Here is a 14648-nt window from a genome sequence, read left to right on the forward strand (position 1 = left end):
GATAGGATATTTCAAAATATAAAGATTTTAAACCAGTTCCTCATTTGACTAAAAGTGTTTTTTGATGATTAAGTGTTTGTCCTTTTCATTGCTTACATTTTAATTTTAGAGATTTAAGTTTCAATAAATAACAAAACTCTCCGAACAAAAAGAATTATTTATTGCCTTGTAATGCATAGAATATGCTATCTAATGAAGTGATTGTGTATGTCTATTGTAATCTAATGAAGATATTTTTTGTATAATGCAGATATTACGCAATAATATACCCCCTAAATGGAAGGTGGACAAAGATGAAAGGACGATTGATCGTTCTTATGATTTGGATTTGCTCATTCACACTCTCAAGTTTTCAGTTAATTCACGGAAAAGCAGAGAAGTTTCTAGTCGGAGGACAAGAAGTTTATGATTGCAATGAAGTTTGGGATGAACTTGAAGGAAAGGTAATTATATTTATCTGCTTAATAAAGATTCTTAAGTACAGTGTGTTTAAAAATTCGAGGTTACAATTGTATGATCTGGCAAGCTACCTAATATGTAATAATTGCATAGCAACCAGTTACCGGAAATGTCATAGAATGCTTCTCTAATATGGGCTGACTGTTTGTGTGCACTTAAAACACTGTCTTAATTTTGTTTTAATTTAATATTTGCAAACAGTTGTGACAAAATTTCCATTCAAATGGGCACGAAAGTAGATGTTTTACCGATATTTAATGTATTGGCGACAAATTTTCGAAATTTGTGATGTGGGTCTTAAATCAAATAAAGTAAGATGTATCAGCTACTTTGAAGTTATTTGAATGGAATTCTTAACAATAACAATTCAAAAATATAAATTCAACACAAAATCAAGATAATTTGGAGAAATAATAACAAATTAAAACGTTTAATAGTAGCATTTATTACTAGTACCGTTTCAAAGATTATTTGACGTCCAAATTTCAATACTTAATTATCTTTTCTGCAGTCTCTTACAGATGTAATCATACCAATCTCCACACTTTTCCTTATATAGCGAGCAAAATTAACGGTCACCGCCAGCTACAGGGCAAATGGAAATTAAAAATTTGTCCGAAAATCACTACCAAGTTGTCATGTTTTCGTCAAAAATGCACCCTATGTACATTTTATTATTATTTTTAATAGCTATGGAATTATTGTAATTATTTATTATATTCTGAAAATTACTTTATTTCACGCTTCATCCTTAACATTATTCTTCATTTAAAAATGAAGATTGTAATGCTTACCATATTTTAATTTAAAAAATGGCGTTATTAATCACATTGGGTTTTAATTCAATTATTGATTGTTAATTGCTTAAAACTCTGAATTTTTTTTTAAAAACAATGGGTACATATTTTTAAGAGTGGCCATTGACAAAAATTATACTATTGGTCATTGGCCATTAGCAAAATTTCCTAATTACTCACGATATTTGTTGACAGACTTAACACGTTGTAAAATTTCAGATTATTGGTAATAAAACACTTAGGAAAGCAAAAGAGCATTTTATTTGAGAAAAAGTAAGCACGATATCGAAGTTTAATGAATCACTAAGAATGGAATGATCATAAAGATGAAACACACTTCGAAAGTCAAATGAACTTTAAAATGTTTTTAATAATTTCTCACCAATTTTGTTCTATTTCCTTTGGCGATCAGCCACAATTTGAAGTTTTTGATGAAATTGTATTATTCTCCTGTTAACATATTTATGATCCAAACTTATTTGGCAATGATTATAAATATATTCATTAAAAGTGTTTTATATGGAACAATCAATCACAACTAAAGTTTTTTATTCCTTTACATTATTTATTTATCTGCTTAAAAATAGATGATGCGTATCCGTTTCGGGGAACCATAAAAATATCGCCTATTAATGACGATAATAATGTTTAAAATTGCGGTAAAAAATACCGTTGGCATTGTGGTAATAAGTGCTGTATTAATGTGATAACTGCCTAATATATTCATGCAGGCACTTAATATAATTAATAGGTATAATTATAAATACCACGCTTTTAACGGCCCCTTTAAACCCGGAAAATACGCATACCTGTAATCTATGTATATATGCATAATCTACAAATGCACAGAATCCTAAAATTTGAAATAAATATTTAATAGTTCGTTTTTAAAACTATTTCTTAAGTTATATTATTTCATAGAAAGTATATTATTCAGGATTTATTTTTTTTTCAATAATCAACTATGAGCCAGTTAACCAGTAAGAATAATTTTAACATTAACAAAACTTTTCCCTGAAAAAATAATTTTTAACATTTATGAAAATCTTGATAAATAATAAACCGCGTTTAGTAATAATTATATATGTTTAAACTAAATGATTGCCTTTAAAAAATAAATTAATCTAATACATTTAGAATTTCAGTTATTCAAAACACCTGATTTAAATACTTTAAAACGTATTATCAATTATAAATGCATTAGTGCATTGCGTAATGAGACTTGTAAAAATACAACAAAATTAAGAATTATAAGTTATTTAGTTATGATAAAAGCCAAAGTTAATAGTTGAAGATTTTTAAAAAAAATAAAGAATTAGACACATAAAGCATTAGTTAAAAAAGTTAAAATTTATTCGACAACTCTACATGTCTTTTCAACCTTAACGCGTTCGAAAATCTAAACTATTCAAATTTCTTCAGGATTTTAATATTTCTGGCGCATTGCCTAAAGGAAGACGCATTCATCCCTTTGCATAGTTAAGATAAACTTATATAATTGCTCATATTTCTTGAGCTTAAAGATGAAATTTTTCTATTTTCCAGAAAATTGAGCCTATTTTTATCTGAGCCTGAACAGCAGAGATAAGTTTTTATCTTCCGTCCCGTAATCCTACCAAACTTTCATTTTTGCAAATTGCTCCTTTTTTCAAGAAATCTTTTGTTCACTTCGTCTTCGCAATTTTTTGGATAAACTTTGATGAGTTTTCTATTTATAGAAACATTCTTCTTTTTTGTAACTTTGGAAGTATTCGGTAGATCAAAAACCAAATAATTCTTGAGAATTCGTGAAGGAAAGGGAGACAAAGATGAAAAGAAAAAGTGTATGAGAAAGTATTTTCCTATTATTTATTTTTTTACCGTCTTTTCTATCCATTTATTTGTCAAGTTTTCCAAGATCAAGATTTAAAATGAGAAAGTTTTCAATAACTGATCAAATTTTCGTTTCGTTTTCACAATTAAAATTTTCATTTTCTAAATATATTTTTCTATTTTCCAGTGTTTTTATTGGATTTGAGCCGTTTTCATTGCGTATACATTTGATCAAAAATTTTAAAACTAAAATCGTTATAATCTTCCGGAAAAAAATTCAAAATAATAATCTGATGCATTTTATAAATACGTATCGTATTAAACGTAGAGTTTCGTCAGTTACTAGATCATTAAATGTTGTTCTTTTTTCTAAAACAATAATTAAACGTTTTGGAAAGTTTTGTATTCTAAAACTCAAAAACTGAAAGAATTTTATTAACTGAAAAATAAGAAAGAATTTAGTCCATGCAATTTTTTTATTTTCTTTTTAGGAAGATACGTACAACAATATTTTTTTTGCTTAATTTCTTTATGATAATGCAAAAACAAGGAGGAAATGTTTTAAGAACATAGAGAATAGTTTTAGTTACCTTTTAAGAACAAAAATACAAACTCTCTCTCTATTTAAGCAAATTTAATTTTAAAAAATAAGTCCTCTTTTTTCAAATGTGCCCCATTTCAAAAGTCTAGCCATAAAAAAAATATTTCACATACTTTAATCGCAGAACCATTTCAAAAGCATTTTAATTTTTGTTAAGTTAGATATATAATTTGACAGTTCAGTAAAATATCTTTTCTAAATTTTGTTTTATTTTAAAAACGCAAAATCATTTATTCTTTTAAAAAAAACAATGGAAAAGCGTTTTTTAGCAAACTGTGGAAAAAAATCTTTTTTCAGACAAACTGACAGGAACTTTTTTCAAACAATTTCCAACATAAACTTATTTTGAGCAAACTAAGAAAAAAAAATAGTGCGTGGAGTCCCTCCGCGCGGAAGAAGTGAAACTTCTTAATGTGTAAATGAAAATAGGAAGGGGTAGAAATTGATTTTTAGTGAAATCATAATGTTTCTTTAAGACAAACTTTATTAACAATACATACAATTCACAATTGATCGCATCTTTTAATTATCCTTTTCGAGTGGAGAGATATCCAAATCTATAACATTTACAATGGGATTATTAGAACTAAAGTAAGATACGAAATGTTTGAGTTCTATTTTTTCAATATTTCTTGCAAAAACTGCATAATGGTCAAATTTGTCTTTAAGGCAGGTTAATAATGTTTCAGCTTCAGGTAACGAGAAATTCACATTAAAATCTCCTGCAAGGATCACAGGTCACTCACAATAATCAATTTCTTCACCAGTAACGTCTGCCAGAGCTTGTGCACCTGCAGTGGATAGTGGCAATAAAGATTTTGCAATAAATAATTTAATATCCCCCATGGCTGCATTTGGTGAAATATAAATGGCAATTAGAAAGGAGAAAACCTAACAATCAATTGATATTCACAAGAGACGTACCTTGATATAACCTTAAATCTGTCGCATTGTCCGTGGGATTGTTTTCACTCATTTTTTACAATTGTTATCCACTAAGTTTGAAAATAAAAAATACTACCCTAGTAAATTATATGTGTATCAAATCAAACTAAAATATTTATTGAAAAACAATACTTTTTTGACTTTTATTATTTTTATGCTAGTGAGAACCAAAACAATATGGAAATGTATGAGGGAAAACTGGATCCTACCACGTGATTTTTCGGCCAATAGAAATGTAGCGTTAAACGTTTAACGCAAAATTGTTGGAAGTCACATAAGAAGTATCACTTCAAAAATAAATTTGAAACACTTATTTTACATTTGAAACATTTATTTTTAACAAACTTAAAATGTAAAACTCCAAGATACGTATACAATAGGGGTGCTCAACCTGCGGCCCGTCGACTGTTTAAGTGCTGCCCGCGAGAGCTTCTGAACACAATAAAAAATAAACAAAATTTTCAAAAATAAAAAAAATGTCAAACATTTTTAATTACACTTTCGAGTCATGTTTTCATGCAGATTCTATAGTAAATGTTGTTTAACGCGCTTTCTTTATGCTGATTTTATAGTAAAGCAGTTATTTCCGCTTTTCAGCATGATTTCGAAAATCCTGAATTTTTATTACGATAATATTAAGACACGCTAGTTTCAGATGGCTCATTTAAATAATCACTTTTTGGCTCACTTTATTTATGTCGATTTCATAGGGAATCTAACAATAAGTGACATTTTATCTTCCTTTTTTTTTTTGAATTATTTTTTCCCCAACCAATTTTTTGGCAGTTATTGCTAGCATTCCTGCGTAGTATAAAAAATTCTGATAATTTTATTACGACATGCGAATTTTAAATCGCGCATTTGACGCGCTTTCTTCGTGTTGAGTTCAGCGTAAATTTAAGTGTTTTTTTTTCTTTCAATTATTGCTATACTGTTCCACGTGATTTTGACGATCCCATTATTTAACTACGATATCATTACGACACGCGAATTTCTAATCGCGCGTTATTTTTCCTTCGTTTTTTCGGCAAAGAATGTGATTTGGTCGAATGTGATAACGAATTTTGATTTGGGTGAATACCCCGCGGATAAAAAAAAAATCGAGAGAATACCGTATATTCGGGACCAAATAGCAACACTGAAAATAAAATTTCAATGCCAAGAATAATATTTTCTGGAAAAACGTATTCGTAAAACAAAGCAAAAAAATAAGGCCAATCAGAAACGCTTTTGAAAATACCGCACTTTCATAAAAACTAAAGATTATATACAAAAGCGAAACAGAGAAAATAAAAATACATCATAATTTTCGAAAGGAAATTTTAAAGCTGAACTTCTCAGTTTTCCAATTACAAGAAAAAGTTAGGAAAAAATAATAAAGCTAACAAAAATGACCTTAAAATTTGCCGCTTTATAATAAAAACGTCGTTTTTTTTATTTAAAAGCTAAATAGAAACAAAAACAAAAAACGTTCTTAATTTTTCAGATGAAAGTCTTATGCTGAAGATCTCAATTTAAATTTTTCACATTGTCATATTTTTAGAAAAAAAAATTGCTATAAAATAAAGTTTATTTGTGGCGTTTATCAAAAAATAATAAAAATGCCTATACAAAGAAAAGCTAATTAAAAAGAAAAACAGAAAAAGCAAATTGTTCTTGGTTCCTGAAACAAAACTTAAACACTGAAAATCAGAGTTTTCTATGTCACCGGTTATCTACATTACAGATGACAATAAATTAATAGTATGAGACGTTCCGTAAAAATGGTATGTTATAATAAAAACAGCGAAAATGAGAAAAAAAATCTTTCTCAATTCTTAGTGTTAAAAGTATCGATAAAAGGACGAAATTGACTTGTCTGAATATAATTTTAAAAAAAGAAAGAAACAGAAGTGCAAAAATTCTCGGTTTAGTATGAAGTAATCTAGTTTCAATTCTTCAAATTTTGTTTTTCCATTTGTCTTCTAAAAGATAAATTTGCAAGCCATGTGCACAAGCATGGATTTAATTATTTAACTAATTTGTGCAAAAACTATTTCTTATAATAAAAAGACTATAGTTCAAAATATGATTTTACATTATTTTTTATCATATCTATACAAATTAAAAAAAAAACTAAGAAAAATACCTTTCTAAAAAGTACTGCTGAATATTTGTCCGTTCATTCGATCAACTGTATTTTTGACAAAAGTGCCCAATACTCGTTTCATCCCTAATTTAAATGGAATAATATTGCCACCTGAGAAATTCATTAAGTGGCAGAAAATGTGAATTTTTAAACAGCTCAGTGTTTGTAATTATGATTTCAATTTTTCGTTGCTTAAAAGATCTTTTTCGGTAGTTAAAGAAAAAAAATACTTTTACGATATAAAAAAATGTAATAGTCAATAAAAAGAAATAATAAAGTACAATAATTATTGAATTTTATTTTGAACTACAACAGTTTTTGTGTATTATAGGCTTTTGTTTTAACCTTATACATTTTCCTCAATTAAAATATTTAATTAAAATTTATATTCCTTAATAAGTTCTACATTTTTTTCTACTTTCATTCTGTGAGCATTGAAGTTTTTTATTAGAACTTATCTTTGAAATGAATTTTTGTATTGTGTGATATAATAACAATAGAATTTTTGCTTAAAAAAAGTATCAGTTTAGTTTTTCATTTTTGAATAAATTCTAATAATTGAGCGCCTTTAATTTTCTACAAATATATTACTAAGTTTATTGATTAAAAAATGGAACACTAATGTTTAAATAAATATTAGTACATTTGCCTTCAACATGTCTAAATACATGTGCAGCCCTTCGTTAGTCAACCTGCTGTGCAAGTGGCCCTTCACTCAAAAAGGTTGTGCACCCCTAGTATGAAGTATACAAGTATGAAGATTTTTGTGCAAAACTTTAATGCATTTATGTACAATTATCTCTCCCATTACGAAAAGAATATTTCTTAAAAAAATTATTCAAGAAAATTTTCCTTATTAAAATAATCGTCTTGATTGTTCTTAATGTACTTTGGATAATAAATACAATACACAAATATCAAGTCTGTTTTGCGAATCTTTAATTTATTTGCACAAAACTGTTTTCTTCGTGACAGAAGGAATACTTTTTAGAAGAATAAATCAAGAAAATTTAAAATGAAAACAAAATTTTCTTAATTGCTTTATGAACTTTGGATAATAAATACAATATATAAATATTTAGTGTATTTGTACAAAATTATTTTTTTTGGGACAAATAAGCAAAAAAAAAAAACTGAAGGCAACTGAAAGGTACAGCTCGACACAACTAAAAAATAGGGAGATAATATTCTCTGATTCCTTACATTTACGTTAGATATTCATCTGATGTTGTTAAACTATCTACTTTTCTTAAACAGAAATTTCCCGTTTTATAAGTAGATATGTACAAAAGTACAAGTAAAATTACTAATTAGCTAACTATTCACCATTCATGAACAAATAGCAACAAAAGTTAATTTTTATAGAATAGACGAAATTTAAATTAACATTTTCCATTTTGGTTTCATTTGTTAGCTATGCATAACAGTTCACAATAGTTATATACAACATTTCACATTAGCTATATATTACATTGTACATTAACTGTACATAGCATAGAACATTAAGTAAAGTTGCTAATAGGCTAATTATGTAACACTCAAGAATAAATAACGATAAAAGAAGGTTGTTATTGAATATAAAAAAATTGAATTGAAATGTCCTGTTTTGGTTTCTCTTGAGAGTAGCTATTTATTACATTGTACATTAAAAAAAGATTTTAGTTAGCTAATTATTATTACTCTCGGTTTACGCAGAAATAGCGACACAATTAAATTGTTATTGAATAGAAAAAAATTCTTTAGAAAATTTACAATTTGGTTTCCATTGTATGTAGTTATATATAATATTGCACATTAAGTAAAGTTTCTATTATGTAATTACTCTCCAATCACGAATAAATAGCGAAAACGTTAATTATTATAGAATAGAAAAAATTTCAAAACAAATTTCCCCTTTGGTTTCTCTTGCGAGTAGCTATGTACACCGAAGAGCCATTACATTATGACCATCCTCCATTTCTAACAATGGGCTCGCACAGATTTTCATGGTTTCTCGCCCAGGAACAGTGTTTTTATGGGGCACATTAGGACCCATAATCCTCATAGAACAATCTCTGACCTCTGTAAGCTACTTGAACATAGTTATCCCATTCATGGCNTTTCTCGCCCAGGAACAATGTTTTTATGGGGCACATTAGGAGCCATAATCCTCATAGAACAATCTCTGACGTCTGTAAGCTACTTGAACATAGTTATCCCATTCATGGCAACCGTTTTTTCTGCGGGGGATGGTGTTTACCAACAGGATAATGCACCATGTCATAAGGGTCGAATCGTCATGGAATGGTTTGAGGAACATTCCAGTGACTTTAAACTCATATCTTGGCCCCCAATTTCACCTGACCTTAATCCAATAGAGCATTTGTGGTCCTACTTGGAAAACCAAATTCGTGCTGCCACGCTACCCCCTCGCAATGTGAGGGAATTGCACGACCAGTTGGTGAGCGCTTGGTAATAGATACCTCAGACAACCTATCAGCACCTTGTGGAATCAATGCCTCCGCGGGTGCTAGCAGTTTTGAGGGCTAAATGTGGCCCTACATGCTATTAGCAGGGTGGTCATAATGTAATGGCTCTTCGGTGTATAACATTGCTCATGAAGTAAAGTTTTAACTATCTAATTACTCTCCATTCACAAATAAATAGCGGGAAAAGTAGCTTTTATGAATATCAATTTTTTTTAACTCCATAAATTCAGAAATCTTAGCTAAGATCGATTTTTTATTTATGTCTATTACATTCTATTTTTTAGGTTTACACATCAGTGGTTTTTATTCTAACGTTTATGGTGCCGATGATAATTTTGAGCTACACATATGGTAGCATTGGCTGCAAAATGTGGAGTCATAAAGCACCGGGTAACGCTGACGTATCCAGAGACAGGCAACAGTTAGCTTCAAAGATGAAAGTAAGCCACTTTTGAATTGCCGATTACGGTAATATAAAATGGTAATGGTAAAATCTATATCAGTATATAATAAATCAATTTTTCTTTCTTTACACAGAGAAAACAAATTTGTAAAATTACTGCACTGTATAGTAAATGTATTTCAGATTACAAGAAGCATAATTCTTGTCAATAAAGTTAAAATATACTGTATTTGAACTATTTACTTGGTTTTTCTTTCCGATCATTCTGATAAAAATTTACCAGAAATTCCGGTTTTTAAAATTATGATTAATAATGCCAAAAATTTAGTAAAAAAATACTCCTTATTGCACAAAAAATAGTCTATTAGCATAATCAATGATTTATAATGACAATTGTTAAAAATTTTTTATTATTGCAAAAAATACGTCGTTTTCATTCATTTATGGTGCAATTAAATTTAATAATAATAATAGTTTTCGTCTAGATACTAGTCGATGCAGCTCAGCACCAATCAAGGGAATATTTTTGAACATAAGTCTTTTTCATTAGAAATTGAAATATGAATTTGGAGTACAGAAGGTTTCAAAATAACTCGAAGGTTCAAAGGTTTCGGTTAGTATTTTGTAATCGCATGCTTCAGAGAAGGAAGAATTAAAAAAAGAGTAAAATAAAAATTTATTTTTTATAATAAATAAGATAATTGTCAAGTATTTTTTTACAATTATGCCTATTTTCATATTAAAATATTAAGGAAATTAATATATTGTAAAATTGAAATTTTTATTTATAATTATTTACTTTTTATGATAGATAAGGAATTTTTGCACAAAAATTTAGCCTTTTTTTAATTTTCAAACGAAAGAGGGAAAAATTTAATGTCAAAAATTATTAACGAACATAATTCATTGATATTTTGTAATTTTATAAGTTATTTAGAGCCATGGTATCTCAGGGAATAGAACGCTCACTTCCCAACGAGTTTGACGTAGGTTTAAATCTTATTGATGGCTGGCCAATGCAAATTTCGCATCCGTCTCGCACTGACTACAATGTTAACATAGAATATCCTCAGTGGAAACCATATCAGGGGTTAGACTCCACTCGCTTTTGGGCTAACCATGGGCTGCTTTCGGGGCTTTCCGGTCCATGTAACGCCAGTGAGAATTAGTTCCATCAAAAATTCCTCTACGAAGACTAATTTCTTTCAATACTTGAAGAATATCCAAGAGTTCCCTTGTATTGTTAAGTAGGTTCAAAATATCTAAGATACGGAGTTGAACATTGGTAGTCTTAAACTCAAAATTAGGTCGGCTGTTTTTATATGTTATAAGCATATTTTATTTTTATTATAACCGAATTTAAATTATAACCGAAAAATATAATCATCTCTTTTATTACTATTCATCTGTTGTAAGGAAAATAATACTTACCCAATCATATTTATCGTTTCTTATTTCAAATTGCAATGTTTTTTGTACTCTAAAATATTCTGACGATATATTTGGGATTTTTATTTCCTACAATAGCAATATCTCTATCCAAAATGATAAAAACAGCATATCTGATTCATAAAAAACAGTTATGAAGAGACTTAAATCTAACATTTAATCCCAAATTAATGAGTTATCTTTTTAACGTTTGGACAAGCTTTTCAGAAAAAATTTTAAACTAAGTATTTTAAGTTTTTTTTTAAAAGGCACGGGAGACAAGATCATTACTTTCTTTCTGTTTCTTCTGCTTTAATCATTATGCTAAATAAAATTAAGTATGAAATATTGACTTATAATAAAAAATAAAATAAAATAAATACATGTTAAATTCAAAATTTAAAATATCATTGATTAAAAAATAAAGTTAGTCGAAGCATTTAAAAGTAAATATTTAATTACTTATTTTTTCAGTAATTATAATTAACAAAGGATTTTTTTTGTTTCAATAGCAATGTTTGTTATTCAATTAGTGAGTAATAGAACCTTTAAAAGAGGAAGAAAATTTTCATAACAGGAATTAAGATTTATTTAAGGAATAATAAATGCATAAATTCGAAAAATTAGAAAAATTATAGACAAATGAGAAAGGGAGGGGGGGATAATAATGAAAAAAAAAACAACTGATTAAAAAAAAGGATTAAATTTTTTAAAAAAACCGGAAAATAAAGGATATAATCTTTTCATCAGCCCACACGATTATATCCCCAAAAAAGAGTGCTTTCTGATATTGTATCAATGTAGCCAAAGTAAAATATATTAATACTATAGTGTGACGAGCACTCAAAAAAAAATTTTTTTTACAAAAATTACAACAAATAAAATAGAACACAATAAGTAAAAATAACACGTAAAAACAGAAAATAAAATACAAGAAAAAGAAAAAACAGTATAAAACAAAATCTATAAAGCGAGTAGCGAAATCAGATGCACTTACATGAACGGGAACTTTTTCAAGAACGATTTAAAAATAATTCTCAATTGACTATCGCCTAATTCAAGGAGTAGTTCTTAAAAGAAAAATTCGAACACCTTAACAGCGCACCTCAATATCTTCGAATATTAAAAAAAATCTAAAAGCGACATTTCATTACATTATAAATAAAGTCTTTTGATTTATTAAGCATACCAAGATGTAATATTAATGACTGTAAGAATTAATCGAAAATTTGATAATTCATATTTCCGTACGATTTTCTCGTTTTTTTCAACGGACTTGGAATCTTGTCCGTACTCGCTGTCTTAAAAATAATAATCCCATTAGTTTAATAATGAGAGCTGTCGAAAATGTTGAAACCTTGAAGTCTTACTTTTCCCGTATGTCATCATTTCTCGTAACAATTTCAGTGAATAAAAAGAATAATTCTTCGTAAATGTAATTTTTTTAATACATTAAAATTTGCAAAAGCGTTTTATCAATTGCTAGAATTACAAAGTTTTGCCGTATTTCTAACCATGCAATTTCAGGTGATCAAATGTAAAATTTAAGCAAAATCCCTAAAAAAAAGTTCTTTTGAAACGAATTTTTTTTAAAAAATGGCGTTTTGAATTTTTATTACTCAGAAATTATTTATTATTATCAGAAATTAATTATTTATTACATGTCAAATTATTTATTGCCTTCATCATATTTTGAAAATGAGAAGAAAATTCTTATTTCTGATAAAAAAAATTTCGAAACTAAGTAACAAGAAAGAATAATCTTAGATAATTAGATTACTGAAAGACTTTTTTTTTGCATTTGACAGCATTTTAAAGTATTTTAAAAATTCTAATTTCTGTTGATAAGTTAAAAGTTTTATAATATTTTAGAATAATGTTAATAATGAACTGAAAGGCTTTTACGAAATTCACCTTCATTCAAAATTATCTTTCAAATTGAGTAACATGAAAGAATATTAGACACGTTGATAACTTGATTACTGAAAGACTTTTAAACATTTGACATCATTTAGAACTATTTTTTTTAATCAGACTTCTGACGATGCATTATGAAATTGAAGAATGATGTTAGAACATGTAAGAATAATGTTGGATACTTAGATTTCTGAAAAACTTTTACGCATTTGATATCATTTATAACTATTTTTTTATGATCTCATTCCTAACGATAAATTTTGAAATTGAAGAATGACGTTAGGACATGTAAAAATAATCTTAGAAGCGTAGATTACTAGAAAACTTTGATGCATTTACATTTTTTCAATGAGAAAAATTCAACGATGCGAAAAAATAGCTCTAACATTCCAATTTCTTGGAGAATTAATTTTCTGTTGCTTAACTATTGTCAGACAAATTTCCCATTATTATTTTACTGCAAATATATGAGGGCCAGCAACTATGTATCATTCAGTTCTTCTGTTACAATGTAAAAATTGACACAAATCTGTTACACGTACACATCACTCTGTCAGCGTCTTTCTAATATTTATTTTAATAAATTCCATTACATCTTTCCTCTAATAATTATGATTCTACAGATGTATATAATTTGGTTTTTTTCAACATTTATTTATTTATTTTGTCGTAATTTCAGGTTGTGAAAATGATGGCCATTGTAGTCATTTTGTTTGCTCTGTGTTGGCTACCAATCCAGATTTTCGGACTTCTCATATATTTCACGCCAAAACTAGTTATGCCTGAACGTGACGAGGATTTTCTTGGATTTGCTGTTGCATTCCTTTGCTGCCATTGGCTATCCATGGCAAATAGTTTCGTCAATCCTCTAGTTTATTGCTTCATGAGCGATAATTTTAGGGTGAGGGCAGCTTGTTACTTTTTTTCATTTTTAGGACTATATATTATCAAAATTGCTAAAACGTTATACAGTTTAAATGATCCGTAATAGAAAGTTCTCTCTGTTAGCATTCAACGCTTTTTGAAACAAGTGAGAATATCTTTTACTGCTCAAACGATTTAAAAATAATTTGATTGAAACTTTATTTTTTTATAGTCTCTTATAAAACAGTTAAATACTGCAATAAATGATAAACAAACAATATCATGCTTAGTTAATTTTGTATGCATAACAATAAAATCATGTATCTATAACAGCTATAATCCTTTATAACAATACAAAATTTTGATATGAAATAGATATGTAAATTTGTGAAATGAGGAAGAACTTATCTGAATCATGGAAGCATAAAATAATCTTAAGAGAATCAGAAAATTATCCTAAAAGTTATGTGATACAGGACTTACCTTTCACAACCTATTGATTTGATTAAAACAAATCTAAAGAACTATGTGGATTTCGATAAAAATGTGACGTGCTGTATTATTTTTCTTTAATTTTCTAACTGCAACTATCTGTGGTAGCTTCGATTTAAAAATTTTTGAATAAAAAGCAGAGATTACGAAAAGAAAATTTTATGTCCTTCTTTTCATAAATTTGCACTATAAATCAAAAAGAATTTTTTTTTATTTGTTTTACCATAACTAATTCTCTGTTATAGACGTTCATAGTCACACGCAGTTTTATACACGCAAGATATCATCATATAATTTAATGTATAATAATAATTTTATAATTTTAATGTGCTGG

General features: G+C 27.8%; 1 protein-coding gene across 1 annotated transcript; it reads left to right on the forward strand.

The window, feature by feature from the left end:
* Positions 1–222: 222 nt before the first annotated feature.
* On the forward strand, positions 223–14220 carry LOC107437490 (substance-P receptor-like). Its single transcript, XM_016049507.3, has 3 exons — positions 223–443; positions 9495–9650; positions 13638–14220. Exons 1-3 carry the CDS (start codon positions 294–296, stop codon positions 13944–13946), a joined length of 615 nt encoding a protein of 204 aa, XP_015904993.3. The 5' UTR covers positions 223–293; the 3' UTR covers positions 13947–14220.
* The last annotated feature ends 428 nt before the right edge of the window (positions 14221–14648 follow it).

This window comes from Parasteatoda tepidariorum, chromosome 5 (genome assembly GCF_043381705.1).
Source record: "Parasteatoda tepidariorum isolate YZ-2023 chromosome 5, CAS_Ptep_4.0, whole genome shotgun sequence".
Lineage (NCBI taxonomy): Eukaryota > Metazoa > Arthropoda > Arachnida > Araneae > Theridiidae > Parasteatoda > Parasteatoda tepidariorum.